General features: G+C 45.8%; 2 protein-coding genes across 4 annotated transcripts; both read left to right on the top strand.

The window, feature by feature from the left end:
• Window positions 1-30: 30 nt before the first annotated feature.
• On the top strand, window positions 31-6,211 carry DERL2 (derlin 2). Its single transcript, XM_065037142.1, has 7 exons — window positions 31-181; window positions 619-684; window positions 1,569-1,642; window positions 2,081-2,174; window positions 2,707-2,902; window positions 3,470-3,560; window positions 4,796-6,211. Exons 1-7 carry the CDS (start codon window positions 89-91, stop codon window positions 4,899-4,901), a joined length of 720 nt encoding a protein of 239 aa, XP_064893214.1. The 5' UTR covers window positions 31-88; the 3' UTR covers window positions 4,902-6,211.
• A 585-nt stretch (window positions 6,212-6,796) lies between these two features.
• On the top strand, window positions 6,797-20,125 carry DHX33 (DEAH-box helicase 33). 3 transcript variants are annotated; one of them, XR_010467356.1, is made up of 13 exons: window positions 6,797-7,409; window positions 8,829-8,989; window positions 9,649-9,876; window positions 10,611-10,781; window positions 11,650-11,835; window positions 12,549-12,660; window positions 13,648-13,807; window positions 14,232-14,320; window positions 14,871-14,998; window positions 15,534-15,737; window positions 16,460-16,546; window positions 17,259-17,679; window positions 19,559-20,125. XR_010467356.1 is itself a non-coding variant. In XM_065037101.1 (12 exons), the coding sequence occupies exons 1-12, from the start codon at window positions 7,187-7,189 to the stop codon at window positions 17,565-17,567; spliced, it is 2,058 nt and encodes a 685-aa protein (XP_064893173.1). In that variant the 5' UTR covers window positions 6,797-7,186; the 3' UTR covers window positions 17,568-19,533. The 3 variants fall into 3 exon arrangements, 1 of the variants encoding a protein (XP_064893173.1); XR_010467355.1 differs by having other exon boundaries at window positions 19,556-20,125; XM_065037101.1 differs by lacking the exon at window positions 19,559-20,125 and having other exon boundaries at window positions 17,259-19,533.
• The last annotated feature ends 37 nt before the right edge of the window (window positions 20,126-20,162 follow it).

The raw sequence follows: 20,162 nt of genomic DNA, 5'->3' as shown, positions 1-20,162 counted from the left end.
ATAGCGAGGGGAGCAAACGGGCGCGCTGCCGGCGCCCATTGGCTCCGCGCAGGCGCAAGCGGAAGCGGCGCGGGGGGGGGGCGCTAAGATGGCGTACCAGACCTTCCGGCAGGAGTACCTGCAGGTGCCGCCCGTTACGCGGGCCTACACCACGGCCTGTGTCCTCACCACCGCCGCCGTGGTGAGTGCGGCCCCGGCCGCGCTGGCCCCGCTCTGACACTCCCGCCGGGGGCCCGGCCCGTGGGCGGGGGCGGTGGGGCCTGGCAGAGCTGGCAGGACGTGGGGAGATGTGGGGAGAGGAGCGGGAGGTGGTGGGCTCGGGAGGGGGTGACCTCGGGCCCGTCCCAGGGCCACGTCTCTTCCACTCAGGGCCCGGAGCGGTGGGATCCCCGGAGAGCAGCCGCTCCAGCCCCTGCCGGCTGCCCGGCTGGAAAGGGGCAAAGCACAATTAAGTAATCGTCTCTACAACCCCATTATCGCTGTTATCAAGGTTCGCTTGTGTTTGAGAGCCCAGAGTGCTGACTGAGTGCTGCCCTTTTTGTCACAAGGGGGCTGTTTAGTTGGGCACATGTATCTATTTCTTGCTGTACTGATTGCATCCACTATTCTCTTTTTCAGCAATTAGAGCTAATCACACCCTTTCAGCTGTATTTCAACCCTGAATTAATATTTAAGCACTTTCAAGTAAGTGTTTTCTGGAGCATGGGAGGCTTTTAAATACATCATTGAGTTTGCAAGTGCTTGTCTTCTCAGAATTGAGTGACGCAAGTGACTGTGACTTTTAACGTTGAAGTTACATTTTAAAGAAACTATAAAGTTAGAGTGCCAATCATATTGTAATGATTACAACTTAAAAGAGTGAATCCTGTTGGTAAGTGGGAGCTGTTTTGATGGAGAAGTCACGTGAAGTTCTGGGTTGTGATCTAGATTAGGTTCTGGCTCACTTGAGGGTTCTAGACTGGGCTCCAGAGTTGACTTGTGGTTCTGGAGAGGGATTGTGTTCTGAGAGGGGGTGGTCCTAGATCCTAGTAATGGGCAAAATTTGAGCTCCACTGAGATCAATTGCCAGTCAAGAATTCTGGTTTGATTATTTGTTATTTATTATTTCTTCCCAGTGTACTTAGAATTGCATTCAGAATTAATAATATGATAATCATTCTGCAAAATACCTTTCGGGCTCTGTCAAGTCCTGTCAGTCTTTTTCAGGCTCTGTCGGGCTCCTCGGACCCCGTGGGGCCCTGTCCTGCCAGGCTCTGTAAGAAGATTTTGTATGTAATGGCTGTTACTTTTATTTCTGGCCTGCTGGCTTTATTCCAGCATCCAGGCTTGTGCAACTCTGTAATAAACAACATCTCATCCCAGAGTGCTACAATTTGCTGTGTTTTGTTTTGATTTGTTTTTTCACACAGGGTAACAGAACTCTGGTTTCGGAATAAGAACTGTATCTTAGTATAGGTCATAGATTCATTGCCTGTAGAGGACGTTGAGTTACATTGTTACTTGCTTTTCTGTTTAGGCAATAAAAACAAACTGTCATGTTTAAAGTCCTTGATTTGTCTTATTTCCAGGTATGGAGGTTAATCACAAACTACTTATTCTTTGGACCAGTTGGCTTTAATTTTTTATTTAACATGATCTTTTTGTATCCTTTATCAAGTTTTTTTTCTTTCCTTGAAAAACAGAGCTCTAGAGTATAGACATGTTGCTATATGTCGCATATAGGCAAAGGTTCCGTTCTGTTCCGCTGGGAAGTTCATGGGAGTTTATCAGTGCAAATTCCCCTGATGTCATGAAGGGACATCGGTGGGATTTCTGTCCTAAATTGTGAAAACTTTTGCCATTTATTTTTGTGGTGTTAAGACATTGTCGTACAAGCCTCATCCTTCAGGTTGGTTCTGATGTGCCGGAGAAAGTTCCAAGTAATATATTTTGCTTCTGGGTCACCCTCTCAGCTGAGACACCCAAAAAGGCCCAATTGGTTAACGTAATGGATACAAATTTACATCGAAGTTTTTCTGTAATTGAAACTTGTCTGCTTTAAACTTCTTTGCAATCGAATTTTCCTGACCTGCGACTTCAGATATCGTTACTGCCGCATGCTTGAAGAAGGCTCTTTCCGAGGTCGGACGGCAGATTTTGTATTTATGTTCCTTTTTGGAGGACTTTTAATGACTGTATCCTTTTTGTGTTCCAAACTGCTTTAGCAAAGCTAAAGATACGTGAATGAGAACTGAAACCGTGATGTTATGTTTATCTTAATTCTTAGGTGATAGAATATTTTGGTTTTAGTACGAGGAGTAACGGTGTTTGTTGAAGTAGTTTTGGATGCTTGGTGACTGTTGCTGTTCAATCCTGGGCTGTTTGTTCAGGCTCTTTACTGCTTGACAGGATTATGGAAATGAGATTAGTGGATAAAATGAGACTGCCCAGGTGTGTAATCGAGCTCAGGCTGTCTAAGAGAAATGCTGTTGTTTCAGTGTTTTCATGCTAAATTATACTTTAAAGGGATTTTTCAGGCTGCAGGTACCCTGAACGCTGCTCTAAGTGTTGAATTTGTTCAACGATAGGTTTAAATTTACTTGAACATGAGAAAGTAGAGATAAAAATTGTGTGGCAAATGTAGGATTACAGGCCAAGCTGTCAAATTCTTCTCATGCTTGACCTCACAACAGTTATTTGGTGAACTATTTTCTTTGACTGTCGCAGCTTTTTGGCCTGTTTGTGAACTTGGTTTTCTTGGGTCAGGCGTTCACAATAATGCTGGTGTATGTGTGGAGCCGCAGGAACCCCTACGTCCGTATGAACTTTTTTGGTCTCCTCATCTTTCAAGCCCCGTTTCTACCCTGGGTCCTGATGGGCTTTTCGCTGCTTTTGGGGAACTCCATCATCGTGGATCTCCTGGGTAAGCAACTGCAAGAATCACGAGGTTCTTTTCCTGCCAGTGTTCTCCGTGAAACACAAAATGTGGAAAAATTCAAGGGCTAAGTGCCTTTTATGTAGAATTAGTTCATCCAGTACATTTATACCAGGCTGTTCTGATTTCTAAACCCTGTAGCACGTTTTGTACAGTAAAAAGGATGGAAAGAGCTTCTGCCGCTTGGACTTTTTATTGCTTGGGATCAGCCCAGGCACATAATCTGATTGTGGGCATCAGACTATTGAAGTAAAATACCTTACGTTAGGATATTTTGAACTCTAATAAGGGCATAACATTGGTATGTTTAATGATGATAATCAGTTTTACTTGTATTGTGTCTTCTTGTGTTAAGGCTTTCATCTGATGTCAGCATGCTTCATGGGTTTTTGTATTTCTATGTCTCTTATTGTTGTATTTTCTGTGAAAGAATCAATGTGTGTTTGATTTGGTTTTGATGATTTTTTTTCTGAAAGTTCTAGTGAAGCAATTGAAAGCTGTATTATAAAGGAGAAAAATTGAAAAATCACCATTTAACTTTTCTTTACACACTAGGCATTGCTGTTGGACATATATACTTTTTCTTAGAGGATGTCTTTCCCAACCAGCCTGGTGGCGGAAGGCTTCTGAGAACACCTTCTGTCCTGTGAGTATTGGCGTCCGATCTGGAGCGGATGTAGAAAAAGTACTTGTGAGGAAAACTCTTCATAATTCAGTCACAGTGACCCCTCTGGTAAATTAGGCAGCCTGAGACCAAATGGTGGTGCTCTGTGAGACTCTTAGAATTGTCTAAAGCTGAACTGACTCTCTTTTTTTTTGTTTTGTTTTATTTTAAGTGGCCTCCAGAAGCCTGGGTAATGAAAATGTCATATTCAGACCTATGCTTAACTTAATTGATGGATTGTACCTATTTGATTGGACAAGTATCTCACACTGACACATTATTTTTGTTCAGCAATGTGCTGTTTCAGTAACTCCCTTCCTCTGGAAACAAAGTATCAGCTGCCTTCAGGCTGCCATTTAAATCCTCTTACCTGTCTGTATTTGGAAGGCTGCTTGTGATTCTTGTCTGGGTGTAAAATTCTGGATTTTTTTACAGATACTATAATTTTCTGTTATGTGTTAGCTGTAGCCCTGTAATACCCCTGGTATTTTCTTTTTTCCTGTTCTGAAAAGTTCTCTGAAATGTCCTGGCATTCTGGTGAGGAGTACTAAAGGGATTACCCTTTAGCTATTCTAAGAATTGTCTTGTTAAACACACTTTTAATTAAGACATTTTGGCTACGTTTGCTCATATGCAGCCTGTGATTTTTTTTGTTTGTTGATTTGAAAGAATCTACTATATTTTTGTTTGTGGATTAAAAAAAATCTACAGAGATAGAACCTCTGAAACTGGTTTAGAGAGAGTGATAAAATAAGCTACAGGGTTAAGCATAATTTTTGTAATAAATAGGAAACTAAAGCCTCTAATGTTGTCCCAAATGCAGATCTCAAGTCTGCCTTTCACTGCCTGTGAGATGGAGACCATACTGCCTGTATTCGACTCTTACTTTGTCCCCATCTCAAAATATGAAGAGTTTTTCAGTATCCCACTCATTGTTGGCTCCCTTGTCCTGTCCTGGGAGAACATGCTAGCTGTAGGAAATTCTGCTTACACTGGAGGTGGAATTTTAACTTTCAGCTGAATCTTGTCAGTCTGGGTTGATGTAGGCACATAATTCTTCCAGATGGCTCCTGGTTGAACAGCACATGTGACTTGGATATAAATCACTGCTGTTGAGGGAGCGTGCTGTACATGGGCAGAATTTGAGCAGTCTCGGTCTTATTGCGAAACATGCTTTCTAAAATTAAAAATATATATATATTTATTTTGTTTTCCAGGAAGGCAATATTTGATACCCCGGAAGATGATCCAAATTACAATCCCTTGCCAGAAGAGCGACCGGGTGGATTTGCGTGGGGAGAGGGTCAGCGCCTTGGAGGGTAATGAGTGTCTGTGCCAAAACCCAGCGCCAACTGGGAGAGCCTGACCTGAGTGAAGTTCCACACTGGGGACTCTCTCCTTCCCCACTGCAGAAGGGACACTTGTTGACAGCTCTATGGGTTTGGATACAAGCACTTTATGAAATCGCAGTCTAATCCAAGACACTTCCAGGTTACCAGTGTCTTTCCCAGTAAGGGAATTTATTGTGCTGGTAATGAAAATATTGATCCAGTGGAGCCAAAAAAACTAAAACTGGAAATGATTTCCTGTCAACTACAGTTAACAAGACCATGCATACTTGTTTAAAGTGATTTATAAAGCTTTTTTTTTTTTTTCCCCGAGTATTTGATACAGGAAACTATACAGGAAACTTTACAGGGGAGAAAACCAACCTTTTGGTTTGAATTATTTTTTTTTTATTCTTGGATAATACAACTACAAGATGGTTGAACATGTGAGTCCCTATTTCAATGGCAAAAGGTTTTTTTAATCTGAGATGCTATTGTCTCCAGTCTTGTTTGGATTGTAAGAAATGCAACACGTTGCATAATGCAGACTCTGCATTTTGCCTGTTGGGTTTTGGGAATGCGCCTGTGTGTGGGTACATTTGCAGGCTGAGACTGCATTTTGATGGCTTTTCCCCCAAAGACTGGGTGTTCAGATGACCAGGTTTGAGTCTTGCTGGTTTGTCTAAATAGGTAGTTCTAAAAAAATCTACCCCCACAAACACTTTTAATGGTTATCAAGTGGCTTGGAGTACTAGAGAAAAAAACTTGTCTAGAGTCAGAACTGCTCCAATATCTCAGATGATGAGTTGAATAAAATGTCTTGTGGATCCTTTTTTGTTAATCTTTTGTATAATCCTGTAGTCTTGAGACAGCTGGTGAAAAAGCAGAGGTTGGAAAAAGCAAGTCCCAGAAGAGGTGGCATTAATGCAAGCTTTGCCCACCGGTCTGTCTCAGAACTGCTAGGAAATATAAATATCTAAGGAGCCACACAGGGTATTTGGAGCCCAGTTCAACTCGTTGCTTTCTGTCAGTCTCGATGCTATGGATTCTTCTAGGTAACAATTATATTGTAATAGGTAAAAAGAGATATAGTGGAAACTCCATGTTCCTCTTAAATTTGGGAGGATAGGCTTACCCTTCACGCATGTGGTTGTCTTGTTTAGTCTCAGATTTTGCTGTTCTTAAACTGGCTATGGGTTTTTAACTTGTTTGTAGTCCAGGAGATGAATGTGTTGGGATCTCCTGGGGTGATGCTTAGGCCACAAGCAGCGTATTAGATTCTGGTAAACAAAACTGGTGACTCCACTCGTATCTGTATTTTGTCTGTTAATGGTTATGAATTAAGGGAGATATTTTTTTTTTCCAAAATATTGTAAATCTTGCTCTCTAAGAGTACTAAAAATGTTTTGGGCAATGTTGCTCCAGGATAGCTTTTGAGACAGGAATTGGATCAAAACCTTTTTGTAGTTCAGTGTTTAAGAGCCTCTTCAGCAGTTCACTGGTGGGACTTTGTGGGGTGGAGATGAAGGTAAAAGCCAGCCCTGCGGCTGGGATAAAACCTCTTCTAATCCGGAGTCCTGTGCCTGGGGGCAGGTGACGTTCCCCTTCCAGGGGACGATCTCTTGTCCTTGTACAGCCATGCTCATCTGTCCTCGCTCTTCCAAAGCTGCTTTCCTCACACACTTCCTTCTGAGCATACGGGCATATGGAGCATATGAGATTGTACTTGTTTCTTTACTGAATAATACCCCAGTATCTGTCTCTGGGAAGAACTTTGAAGTGTTGCTGACTTGTGCTACAGGACAAAACTGAATGTTTCTAGTAGATTACTGCCTAACATGGTGTTTAATGACCCTCTTGGGCAGCCTGTCCCACAAAGAAGTGTGTTTAAATGCCAGAGTCCCCTTTGGAGAGTGTCTGTCAGCCGTGTGTGATGTCAGGGAGTGTTTGTGCTGATGGAACAGAGGCTGGAATGAGGGGGGTCTTGAACCTGCCTCTCTCGGGTGTTACCTGTGGGTCAGCTCTGCCCTTCTTGGCTGACTTCTGCATATGTTTGGGTTCTGGGGGTTTTCCTGCGGGGAGCCCGGGTTGTGCCGAGGTCCCGTTGTCCCCGGTGGGTGGTTGGTGATGCCCCAAACGTGGGGCCGGGTGCCATCACCAGACTGCATCTCCCATAATGCCCCGCGTCGCGTCACGTGGGTGTGACGGCGGCGTGCTGACGCCATCGCGGCGCAGCCGTCGCCAGGGTGACAGTGTGGCCCGGAGCGGCGCAGCGCGGCCATGCCGGCCGGCGGGGACGGACCCCCAGCCAAGCGGCCCAAGGTGGCGGCGCCGCCGCCCCCCCGCCCCGCCGCTCAGCCCTCCTCCTCCGCTCAGCCCTCCTCCCCCGCGCCCCGCCGCCACCCGCCGCCCGTCGACTCGCAGCGCCGCGCCCTGCCCATCTTCCAGGCGCGGGGGCCGCTGCTGAGCCAGCTCCGGGGCCTGGACAGCGCCGTCCTCATCGGTGAGTGCAGGAGCCCGGCCGCGGGTTCCCTCAGGCGCTTCGGCGAGGTGGCTCCTCGCAGCGGGTGTTCCCAGCGCGGGTCGGGGCCCGTCCTGCCGGTCGGCTGGGGGAGGTGCGGCCTGTAAGAAGTGGGTTTGGGTGTAAATCCGAAATGTGGTAAATTAGTCATATTTTTATTCTCCAGCTGTACTAGAGAGAGTTCAGAGGAGAGTGATGAAGCTGGGTAAGGGGCTGGAACAGAAGTGTGATGGGAGTGGCTGAGGGAGCTGGGGGTTCAGCTGGAGAACAGGAGCTGAGGGGAGACCTTCTGATCTCTGAACTGCCTGAAAGGAGCTTGGAGCCAGGGGGGTCGGGCTCTGCTCCCCAGGAACAAGCGCCAGGAGCAAAGGAAACGGCCTCAAGTTGCGCCAGGGAAGATTCAAATGAGATATTAGGAAAAAATTCTTCCTGGCAAGGGTTGTCGGGCATTGGAACAGGCTGCCCAGGGCAGTGGTGGAGGGGTTTAAAAGGCATTTAGACAACATAGCTTAGTGCTAGAGTTAGGTTAGGTTATGGCTGTAGTCAATGATCCTGAGGGTCTCTTCCATCTGAAATGATTCTATGACTCTTTGCTCTTCCACGCACCTTGTGCTTCAAGGCAGTTTCACTTGTGGTGCCTCTAAGCACTGGGATTTGTGCTGCTCTATCCTGCACCCAGCGAGCTGTGCTTTTTGTGTGGATGTTGTGGTGAGTGCTGATGGCAGCATTTGCTGATCGTCGCCTTTGGTAGAGGGGTGTACACAGAGCTCGTGCTGGAAATACACCTGGGGGAGACGGGACAGTGTTGGTTATGTTGCGGTAGTGCTGTGTGGAGGGAGAAGACGTCCACCAGAGGCTGAAGGGACCATCTCTGGGTTCAGGAAGGCACAGAGCAAGTCTTGCTGGTTTGTCAATGCCCTGAGCACTCCTCTAAGGGTCTCAAACCATAACTTGGTACTTGCTGTTGTGACGAAAGCTTTGCTTTGTTTTCCCTACAGCTTTTCTTTAAAACGTGGTAGTGTGTGGTGTAGACAAGGCACAAAACCAAACCAGCATCTATTCCTTGCTCAGCATGATTATCTCCTTATGTTGGCTTTGTTACACAACAAATGCTTCATATCCAGACAGACTGGAATATGTTTCTAAACCAGAATATGGCTGGGGAGAATCTGGGTGAAATGAGTTTTGTTGAGGAGTGCTCTAGTGACTAGAGCAGGGTGTCTGGGTTCGCTCCCTGGCCTGCCGCTGCTTTACCATGTGACTTTGGGCAAGTTGGCCACCCTCTTCCTGCCTTCAGCCTCCTCCTCCTGAAATATGACTAAATTAACATAGAAAAATGAGCTGGGACTTTTCATTTGAAGGTGCTGAAAAAGTGAAAAACTCTGTTCCTTTGTTCTCTAGGAGAAACGGGCTCAGGGAAGACCACTCAGCTCCCGCAGTACCTTTACGAAGCAGGAATTGGCCGCCAGGGCATCATCGCTGTGACTCAGCCTCGCAGAGTAGCAGCTATATCCTTAGCTACCAGAGTCTCGGATGAGAAGAAGACAGAGCTGGGGAAACTGGTATGTTGCTTTACAAAGTTGGTTTAGTACTGCAGTGCCAATGGGACTGTGTTGGGGCTTAATGGGTAAGATAAAAAAGAGCTATGGGGTAGCAGGTAATCTTCACGTAATAATATGCCTGAATGGAAAAAACCAGCTGTTTACCTGCTTCTGTGGCTCAAGGGGGTTTATGTTTGACTCTGTCATGTTTTACTTCTTGATTATTGTCTGTGTTCCTCCTTTTGAAAAAATACTGGTTAATGAATAAAAAAATATTGCAGTCCCTTCCATTGCTCCCTGTTTCAAGAGTCACTGTCAAGGAGAGCAGAGTGCTGAATCTGTGCAGATCTGTGAATCTGTGGGAGAAAAGTGGAGGAGAAAGACTTCTACATAAAGTCTTCAGAGAGGATGCAGTGCTTTCTAGCAGGGAAGAAAGGAAAGGAAACCTAGAGCATTTGTAGAATGCTTCTAGTTGGGGAAAAAGCTAATTAGTATACAATATTGGGAGCTTCCTTTGGGTGAATTATTAGATTTGCAAGACTGACTGCTCACAGACTGTAAATACACCCTTATGCTTTCTGGAGTTTCCCCTGAGATCTAGTTGGCTCTGACTGATACATTGGCCAGAGTGCTTTGTAGTAACTTTGTGCTTGTGCTTTCTGAAATGATTTATCTCGTAGGTTGGCTATACTGTACGCTTCGATGATCTCACATCTGATGAAACTAGAATCAAGTTTCTGACAGATGGAATGCTGCTTCGAGAAGCTATTGGGGACCCAATGCTGCGGAAGTACAGTGTTGTTATCCTGGATGAAGCCCATGAGAGGACAATCCATACTGATGTACTCTTTGGAGTGGTGAAAGCTGCACAAAAGAAACGAAAGGAACTGGGCAAACTGCCACTGAAAGTACGTGCATGTTGGATGGCAGCGAGGGGCAGGGCTGGGGCTTGGACCCGGATGGCTATAAGTGCCTCCTGGGGTTTTTCAAAGTGTTTGAAATTTCAGCCGTTTCTGTTCCTAAGAAGCCTCTTTAAATCTGAATAGACAAGGGTGGCCAGCTTATGTGTGGGCCTGATTTAACTCATCTGAACAATGTATCTGGTCAGCTCCTTGCTGCCTTTTATCCTAATTGCTTAGTGGTTGTTAGTTATAGACTAGGCACGTTTGGGGAGATTTTGTTACTGTTGCTGAGAGCACCCTGGATACAGGAGCTGTTTGTCTGAGATGTCAGCTGTACGATGTGAACACGTATGTGAGTACACGAGGGAGTGTGTAAGTGCATGTTGGTTTGGGTGGGGAAGGCACATAGTGGGACTGGCAGGTCCTAGCGCAGCCTTGTTCAATAGACTGTTGTGCAGCCTGGCTTTGTGGACACTCAGCTCTCTTTATTAAATGGCAGAAAAGAATTTTAACGCATCTTCACTCATTTTATCAAACCAACACATTACACTTATGTGAGACCAAAGCTGATGGCTTTAACAAGGAAAAGTCACTCTCTTCTGTCTCAAACTCTGTGTGCTTTTTGCTGTTCTGAGCCTATATCTCAGTCTCAGGAAGCTTGACTTGTGGCTAGTCCTGACTGGTATGTGTCCTGTGGGGTCTAAACTTCAGCACTAACCTCTCTTATGCTCACATTGAAGGTGATCGTCATGTCGGCTACGATGGACGTTGATCAGTTCTCCCAGTACTTCAACAGAGCTCCTGTTCTCTATTTAGAAGGCAGGCAGCACCCCATTCAGATCTTTTACACCAAACAGCCTCAGAGCGATTACCTCCACGCAGCGCTGGTGTCAGTCTTCCAAATTCACCAGGTATGGCAGTCCCATCAGGTTTGTGTCTCCCTGGGGCCGTGGGTTGTTGGTCAAGGGGACTCCCAGGTTGCTGTAGCAGAAGAGGTGATGTGAGACGTCCCTGAGGCGCTCACTGCATCCTTCAGGAAAAACGGATCGTTGGGAAGTTTGCTGGGTTAGTGAGTTGGATTGGCTCACAGGAAGGGGTTGGCAAAGGCCGGTGTTATTCCCGAAGTGCAAAGACAGGTTGGACGTGGTCAACTGTACAGAGCCTTGGCTTGCAGGGGGAAATCCAGGCATAAGCTGACAGTAGCAGGCAGCTGATTCTAACCTACTGTTGAAGTGTGATCGCAGAGCAAACAGAAATGTATTAAAAGAACAGCTCATAGGCATTTTGTGACTGAATGTTTGAATGCAAAACTGCCAGATGGTTACACTGCATTTAATGCTCTGAAGGTGCTACTGCTGTTAGGATTTTGGGACTTGCACATCAAGGCTGGAATTGAAAGGAGACCACTAAGCAAAGCTCTCTGATGTCAATTCCTACCTAATACCAAAATGCTCCTCTCACCTGAGTTTTCTGTGTGTACTGGCTCGTACCTGGGTGCTTGCTGGCTCTCTTGTTTGCATGTCCTGGGCAGTTATTTAACAAAATAACCATGTGAATTTAAATGATTCCTCTATCCTGTTAAAACTTAATCCTGTAAAATGTGGTTTACTCTTCCCCTCTAGTGAGTCCTTTGGGACCTTCAGGCTGTTGCCCACCATGCACAGCATCTGTGTCTTCACTGTCAGGACATCTCAGAAGATTTGCTGTCACTACAATCTCAGTTCTCCCTCCCTATCCAAACCATCTTAACTTCTCCCTCGCTTTTTCCTCTGGCTCCAGGAAGCACCCGCTTCTCAGGACATCCTGGTGTTTCTGACCGGTCAGGAAGAGATTGAAGCAATGACCAAAACCTGTCGAGACATTGCTAAGCATCTCCCTGATGGCTGCCCACCGATGGTGGTGATGCCTCTTTACGCTGCTCTGCCCTACTCTCAACAACTCCGGGTCTTTCAGGCTGCACCCAAGGTCAGGCAATACGATGGGTAAACAGGATGAGTTTGTTTGCTTGCATGAGTTTTTGTAAGAAGCATGTGGAATTTAAGGGGTTAAAGTAGTCTTTACTGATAATAAGTAAATAATGTCCACTGACTTTAGGCTGATTGGTTCCAGTGTGATATAAGATGATGCAACTGTGATGATATTGACAGATACATACAGTAAGCCATCTGGGATCATTAAAAGAAGGAAGGATTAGGGGGAGTGAAAAGGGCAGAGGAACTGAAAATTGCCCATTTCATAGGAATTTTATGTCCATATCACAAAAAAACTAGCAGTTAATGGGCCAAATACTAAAAAAGCTAAAATCCTGGGCATATTTGGCAGGCCCATAAGAAAAGGAAATGGTGCTGCCTCAGGCCCTTTTGTACCTGTTCAGCAGATAAATTAGAATTCAGGTCATGTGCCAAAAATGAAACCAAAATGGTTTAAAGCTGTATTAATGACAGCTGTCCCGGGTGATGTGTTTTGTTGCAAGAAGTGTAAACAAAGGTTTTAGGAACTGATTAGGAGCTAGAGATGATCTTAATTTACAGCAGCTGGCATAGCAAGTATGATGTGTGGTTGTAATGTGCTGCAGTGATATGTAGGCTTGGCTCATACTGGCCAAAATCAGCAGCGTTTCTTTGTTGCAGCTAATTTAAGGTGGCTTTTGACTGGCTTTATTTTGCTTTTTCTTCCAGGGCTGTCGCAAGGTGATCCTGTCCACCAACATTGCAGAAACCTCCATCACCATTCCAGGAATAAAATACGTTATAGACACCGGCATGGTCAAAGCAAAGAAGTACAGCCCAGGTGAGGAATTCTAAGGAGCGATGCAGAGACTGTTTTCAGTTTTGTAGAAGTTGTTTGAGGCAATGAGCCTCACTGGCAGCTGATTTAAAAAACTCTCTGCACTGTCTAAATTAATGTCCTAGGTTTTGAGTGAGGGGTTTTGATTGTTTTTGTTGGTTATTAGCAATGCAGAGGTAAAAGTCTGTCAAATGAATCTTCTCTTCGTGGATACAGTCCATGATAATTACCTTTGCTTGAGAGTGCTAAACCAAGTGAAATCTGAGCAGTATTTGGGTGGCAAACCCTGGGATTTTTTGTTGTTAATCCTATGAAGTTATGTTTTTCAAAGCTGTGTGTTACACAGGCCAATGGCATCCTGGGGTGTATTAGAAGGGGGGTGGTTAGTAGATCGAGAGAGGTCCTCCTCCCCCTCTACTCCGCCCTGGTGAGACCACATCTGGAATATTGTGTCCAGTTCTGGGCCCCTCAGTTCCAGCAGGACAGGGAACTGCTGGAGAGGGTCCAGCGTAGGGCAACGAAGATGATTAAGGGAGTGGAGCATCTCCCTTATGAAGAAAGGCTGAGGGAGCTGGGTCTCTTTAGTTTGGAGAAGAGGAGACTAAGGGGTGACCTTATTAATGTTTATAAATATATAAAAGGTGAGTGCCATGAGGATGGAGCCAGGCTCTTCTCGGTGGCAAACAATGATAGGACAAGGGGTAATGGGATCAAGCTGGAACACAAGAGGTTCCGCTTAAATTTGAGAAAAAACTTCTCAGTAAGGGTGCCAGAGTCTGGCCCAGGCTGCCCAGGGGCTTGTGGAGTCTCCTTCTCTGGAGACATTCAAAACCCGCCTGGACATGTTCCTGTGCGACCTCACTTAGGCGTTCCTGCTAAGTTCCAGTGTTCCAGCAGGGGGATTGGACTAGATGATCTTTTGAGGTCCCCTCCAATCCCAAACATACTGTGATACTGTGATAGACTGAAGCGATGCTTTTCCATACGTAGAAACTGGTCTGGAAGTGCTGGCAGTCCAGCGGGTGTCAAAGGCGCAGGCTTGGCAACGCACAGGGAGAGCGGGGCGAGAGGACAGTGGGCTCTGTTACCGGCTCTACACAGAGGATGAGTTTGAGAAGTTTGACAAAATGACAATACCTGAGATACAGAGGTGAGTACAGAATCCTGATACCATCATACTTCTTGCCACACCTCTTTCTTGTGCTGTGACAGATGGAGCTGTGTAAAGAACTGAACAACAAAACTGGGTTTAGGGTCTGACTTTTAAGAAAAATGAGCTGTGGAGATGTTTAAACAGAAAAACTAGGAAGCATTTGCTCAGGGTGGTCAGTTGAGCTCTAAGTCTCCAAGCACACATGGGCGATAGTCCTCTTGACTTTCCTCCAAATCTTGGACTGGTCTCCTACCTTTCCTGCTTTAGGAAGTGAGGCTTCACCAGCCTGCATTGGAATAGTCTCTGTCAAGTTGCAGCACAGATCTGAGCAGTCCAGCTCAGCTTATAAGCCAATAAAAGATAAAAAATATTTTTTTAAAAAAGGAAGAGAACCATCTCATTGTTTTTTCTGTCTATACAGGTGTAACCTGGCCAGCGTGATGCTTCAGCTCCTGGCCCTGAAAGTTCCCAATGTGCTCAACTTTGACTTCATGTCCAAACCATCTCCAGGTAAGTGGATACAAAGGCTACTTTGGAAAAAAATGAGAAATGAGTTACTGAGGAATTGCTTAAAAATCCTGTCTTCAGGCCAGTCTGAGAAGATAAAACATGAAAGGCCAGAGCTGTGAAAGGGGAGCTGCCTCTCTCCGTTGCATCTTCTGGTGCTCCAGGGATCTCGAATTCATGCACCGCTCATTTCTTGGGTTCAGTGTCATCAGAGCAGCTGCGGTTACAGCAGGGAGCTGGGGAGTTCAGCTCCCAAGCAGAGCAGGGAGCAGTTCTGGGTCTTCTGCCAAGAAAAGCAGAATCTCATGTGGCTTCTGCTCTAAGCTGGAGATGGCAGCTTGAATTTTACCTCTGGTTTTGCTACCTAAATTGGAAAAGATGTTGTACTGGATAGAGGGGGATAAGCCATGGTTTGCAGTACTAATTTTTCTAAACTTAAAGTACTTTTCCCTCTGGCCATGGAAAAGAGGTAGTGATGGCACCAGCAGAACTTTCACATCCCTGCCAGTGCCAGCCAGGAAACCTCACAGCCTGAACATCCTTGTTTTGACAGATGCTATTCAAGCAGCGATTGATCAGCTGGACCTGCTGGGAGCTGTGGAACGAAAGGGAGATCAGCTTGTCCTAACCCCCCTGGGAAAGAAGATGGCAGCCTTTCCTCTGGAACCAAAGTTCTCTAAAGTAAAAATGGCAGCAAAATTAACTGATTTTTATCTCTTGTACTCTTCCCAGTACCACTGGCTTTTCTCTTTTAAACTCCTTAAACAAGGTCTGGAATTTGGGGTGACTGCAGCTGTACTGGTATATTTGCAATGTGCTAATGAAGCACAGCTTTATTTCTAGCAGTTTCCTTGTCATTTTTTGTTTAATTCAGGGAGATATTTTAAAAGATAATTTATTTCCTCTGACACCTCTGAAGCTGATTTCTGGGGTTGCTGGTAGCACTGTTTAGCAGTTTCATGAAGTGTCTGATGCTGTAGTGGATTTTAGTCACCATGTCTGTACTGTATGTGAACTGGCCAGTCTCAGGAAAGAGCGTGACTGTTGCTGTTAAGGTGCTTGGTGGGCCCATAAGAGGATTTACAGTTCGTTCTAGGCCCAAACGTTTATGAAATTGTCCTAAACAAAGCTTGGTGAAGCTCCTGGGCTGCCAGTGAGCAGGAAAATCTGCCCATCTGAAGCCGATCAAAGATCGGTTTTGTTCTGTGATTTGCAGACCATCCTCATGTCCTCCAAGTTCCACTGTACAGAAGAGATCCTGACCATGGTGTCACTGTTGTCGGTGGACAGTGTCCTCCACAACCCCCCTGCCCGGCGGGAGGAAGTGCAGTCCGTCAGGAAGAAATTCATCTCCAGTGAGGGGGATCATCTGACCCTGCTCAGCATCTACAGGGCCTTCAGAAATGTCGGTGGCAACAAGGTAGGATGCCAGTGCTGTCTGGGCTTCTGGTGGTGGTGAGAAGCCTTTTCTGGCCTACAGCAGAGCGACATCTGCATCCTTCACGACTGATGCAATATGCATCCTTCCAAAGCAAAGAGAAGAGAGGACTTACTCATCCTTTATAATTGGAGAAAGCTGTTTGAGTGCTGAAGGTTCCTCCAGAAACCTGTTATCCAAAGCTTCCTGAGGCCAGTTCTGTAATCAGAACCAGGGCTCTTCCTTCTCTGGTTCCAACTGAAAACAGGAGGGAGTGGGAGAGTGTTGAGACTTGCTGATAAGTACCTAGACATGCTCAGTGGCAAAACACTGAGCATATTTACAAGCGGATTTTGATTTACCCTACTCTACAAACTCCTCAGTTTGATTTGTAGATTTGTGTGCCCCATTCCTTGCAGCATCTGTTGTTCTTGTGTTATTTGTTTTTGCCACCTGTGGGGTAGCAAGTGCTGTTGCTCTGCACTCAGTGCCCTTGCAGTGCAATTCTGGTTGGGAAGAGAACAACAACAGGCTGTTTCTGAGCACTGTGGGGGGGAATGTAGGCAGATGGGAGTAAGCGGGTAGAAATATGACAACAAAATGGGTTAGTGCCTTTTTTCTGAGAATGTGTGTTTGGAGGATTCTGCTTTTCATGGTATCCAAAGACTGTCATGCTTCTTGGGTGAAAAAACGGCCCCTTCTAACTCCCAGCATCTCTGCTGCAGGGATGGTGCAAAGAGAACTTTGTCAACAGCAGGAACATGATGCTTGTGTCAGATGTCAGAGCTCAGCTCCGGGACATTTGTGTAAAGGTAACTTGTGCCATACTGCATTTCAATGTTTCACCTGTTTGTATTTTTCGGTTTGTTCCCAAACTGGTTTTGCTGTGCGTCAGGTCCCAGGAGGGAGAAAATGTGGTTTTATTTTCAGTCTCTCTTGAATAGTCAGGTAAAATTCCTGACTCTGCAGCTGCTCAGTGACTTGAGGCAAAGAGCGAAGGGGACCTCTGGGAAGGCTTCTTGGGTAGAGGACGTTTTTTCCTGAGGGGTTTTGCTGCTCTGGTGTAGATGTGACCGTGCTGTGTGTGCCACTGCGCCATGTCAGCCTCGCCAAACCATGCTGGCTGTGTCCTTTGTGGATTTAGATGTTCCGTTTAACAGCAGCTATTATATCAGCACTGCTCCTGCCAGTCACAGAGCACTGCAATTGCTGCTGAGTAGCTTGTGGTCTGTGTGTGTGACATGGGAGCCACCCTTTGGCACCCCTGTCCCATTGTGGATGCCAGCTGGCCAAAAACTTGCTCCTAGGAGAGTCTTGATGCATCCTGCAGCTCATCTTTTGTTTGCTAGTAGTCTGGATTAGCCTAACATCTACCTGAGCTGAATTCCTAGCGGTCCTTCCTTATTTCCTCTGCTAGCAGGATTTCTGACACCCAATCTCAGAAGCCCACTGAAACAGGGCTGTGTTTCCCTGTGAGTGTGCACATACACGCTACTCACTCTTGTCTTTCTCGCTGCTGAACAGCTCTCGATGCCGATTGAGTCCTCCCGCTCAGACACGGGGAACATCCGCCGCTGCCTGGCTCACAGCCTCTTCATGAACGCGGCGGAGCTGCAGCCGGACGGCACCTACAGCACGGTGGACTCGCACCAGACGGTGGCCATCCACCCCTCCTCCGTGCTCTTCCACTGCAAGCCTGCCTGCGTGGTTTACAATGGGCTGCTCCACACCAACAAGTGCTACATGCGGGACCTGTGCGTGGTGGATGCCGACTGGCTGTACGAGGCAGCGCCCGACTATTTCCGCAGGAAGCTCCGGACGGCCAAGAACTGACCTGTGTGTCTGGGATCAGGAGCTCCAGGGTTCTTAGGCTCACCCTAAAAGACTCTCTTTTTTGGTTTGTAATGACTGTACAGGAGCAGTAGAGCTTTGCCTTGAAAATAAGGTAAAAACCTTAGATGAAAACGGCTTCTCCATGAGAAACAGAACCTCACAAGTCTCCATGGCTTAGAACAATCACCCTTTTCAACAGTTAATCTGTAGAAAGGGAACACTGTATGTACTCTGCGCACATGCGTATTTGCATGTGATGAATCTATACTGGGGGTGAAAGAGGAGTTGGCATCAGCTTCCAGTTTTTAACGCTTACTGGAGTTTCCCAGGCTTGTATATGAGGAAACAAAATCCTAAGAGCTCTTCTGAGCAGACTTTGGATTTTTGATGATTGTGCTTGTGTCCTTAGCAAGTTTTATTGGTAAAAAAAGTTTTAAATGTCTATATGCAGGGAAAAGTATGCCTTTTTTTACTGTTTTAGGAGGGTGGTGCTACTGTCTTTTACCTCATCAAACGTCTTTCTGCCTGTGTGTCACGTTCACCCTCATTTGGGACAATCCAAAAGCCAGTGCTGGGGATGTGCTGGCTTGGGCAGATCCTCACTGGCTGTGTCTGAACCTCAGGCTGACAGTGGTTCCTCGGAGAGGTTGTCCAGCTGCCTGCATGTTTGGAATCGTCTTTGTTCATCCTTTTTGCTGTTAGGATGTGGTGTTATTCCTCAGCAAACACTTCTGGTTTCCTGACTCTTGTCCGTGCTTTGGAGTTTTCACAGCATCCACCACGGCTGATCAGGCCAACTTGAGGAAAAGTGGCAACAGGAAACATAATCATCTTTTAAAATACTGGAGTTAAGAAACTAGAGCTGCTCCAAATGGAAAACTTGTTAGTGGATTTATTCCGTTACAACTGTGTTGGTGTGGGGAAAAATGTAAATTGTTTTTTTAAATGATATCTTCAGTACGTCTAAAATAACTTCTCTGGGAGAGGTAACTTCCCATTTCAACAGAGTCTGTTGACACGGCATATCAATTCATACAGATTTTTTGGATGAGTTGAACTAGAGCAGGTTGTGGGTCTGAAAGGATGGGGGAGGAAGCTGTTCTGCACACGCAGAGTCATTGCACAATACAGTGATGTTAGTTTACACTGGTTGTGGTGGGATTTTCATCCTGTGACTAAAGTGCTGTTTAGTCTTTGTATCCTTCAAATAGCAACTTTAAAAAGCTTAACGTGGCAGCTCAGGGCTGCAGTCATACCAGCTATTGACAAACCCTTATTCCCTCCGTTTGCTCAGGGAAAGCTCCTGGCTTTGTTCGTGATCACCGTTTTCTTTGCAATAATTTGTTCTTTCTGGTCACACGCATCACAGTTACACACACATTGTAATATGCCTTTTTGTTGGGCTCCGCTAATTGGTTTTCTCTTGGAGAGCTGGGGCAAATACCTTGTTTGTTTGTTTGACCGGCATGTCACTTGTGCTGATGTGCAAATCGCCATCCCAAAGAGCAAACGGTGTGTCTGGTGTGTCTGGAACAGCCTCGTGTCTCAGCCTGTTCTGGGGAAGGTGATACTGAATGTCTGCAGGGTCGCAGTGGAAACAGACACACATCCCTGCGTCGTGCTCCTTTGCACTATTGCTTGGTGGTTTGCAAAAAATACAAGGAATTAAAGTGGTGCACTGGCAAAACTTGCCATTTTTGTATGTGTGACCAGCTGTGGGTTTGGATTGGCATTTCAGGAGTGCGCAGCTATTTCAGTTGTTCTCCCTGACTTGAATTGCAGGGAATTATCAGAGCGTTGTATCTATTTATTGTTTTTACTGCACCTGTAGAGGAAAATAGAGCATAAGCACATTTTATTTGGTCAGTCTAATTTAACAGGCTGTTTAAGGGAGGGAACGTATCTTTATTTAGAACTAATTTGTATTTTTTTTTTCAAAATAAAGAAATAACGGCAAAAGTCGAAATCCTGGGTGTTGTTTTGTGAAGCAGGAAAGCTGTGTGGATGGAAGAAACGGTCATAGGACGTTCAGGAGTTCCAGTGTTTGCAGTTCTCGTGGGAGTGTCGTCATTTGAAGCAGACTGGGGTGTCTGTGCAGATGTTGAAGACAAGATGTTAAGGTGGGTCAGTGAATCTTTTGTTCTGTTCCTCAGGAGAGGCCAATAGTGCCAACTTCTAGACAAAGGGAACACTTTACATGCGAGAACAAATTGCCTGGGTCAGTCTTCCCTATAGAATATCTTAATTGCTAAAGGAAAAAAGAAAATAAAATCTTTTTTTTTTTTGAGTAAAAACATCGAGGTCTTGCCAGAAAGCTGACTGTTCTAACAACGCGTGGGGGGATGTACTGGGGTAAAGCTTCCGCTGTGGACGGTGCTTTTCTTGCTGCAGTCAATAGGGAAGCACTACATGGTTTGGTTTGGTTTTGTTTTTCCACATCGCTAAAGCTTCCTCTGTGCCTTTATCAGTGCCTCAGCCTCCCCTGAAGCCTCTAGACATACCGGTTCTCTGTACATGCCGCCCCTGCCCCGTCCTCCCCTCCTTTTTTTAATTTTAAGTTGAAATAGTAGTGTCCACGGTCTTTTCTGCCGGGTC

This window comes from Columba livia, chromosome 20 (assembly GCF_036013475.1).
Source record: "Columba livia isolate bColLiv1 breed racing homer chromosome 20, bColLiv1.pat.W.v2, whole genome shotgun sequence".
Lineage (NCBI taxonomy): Eukaryota > Metazoa > Chordata > Aves > Columbiformes > Columbidae > Columba > Columba livia.
The sequence above is the reverse complement of the archived record's forward strand: the minus strand, read 5'-3'. Positions and strand labels throughout refer to the sequence as shown.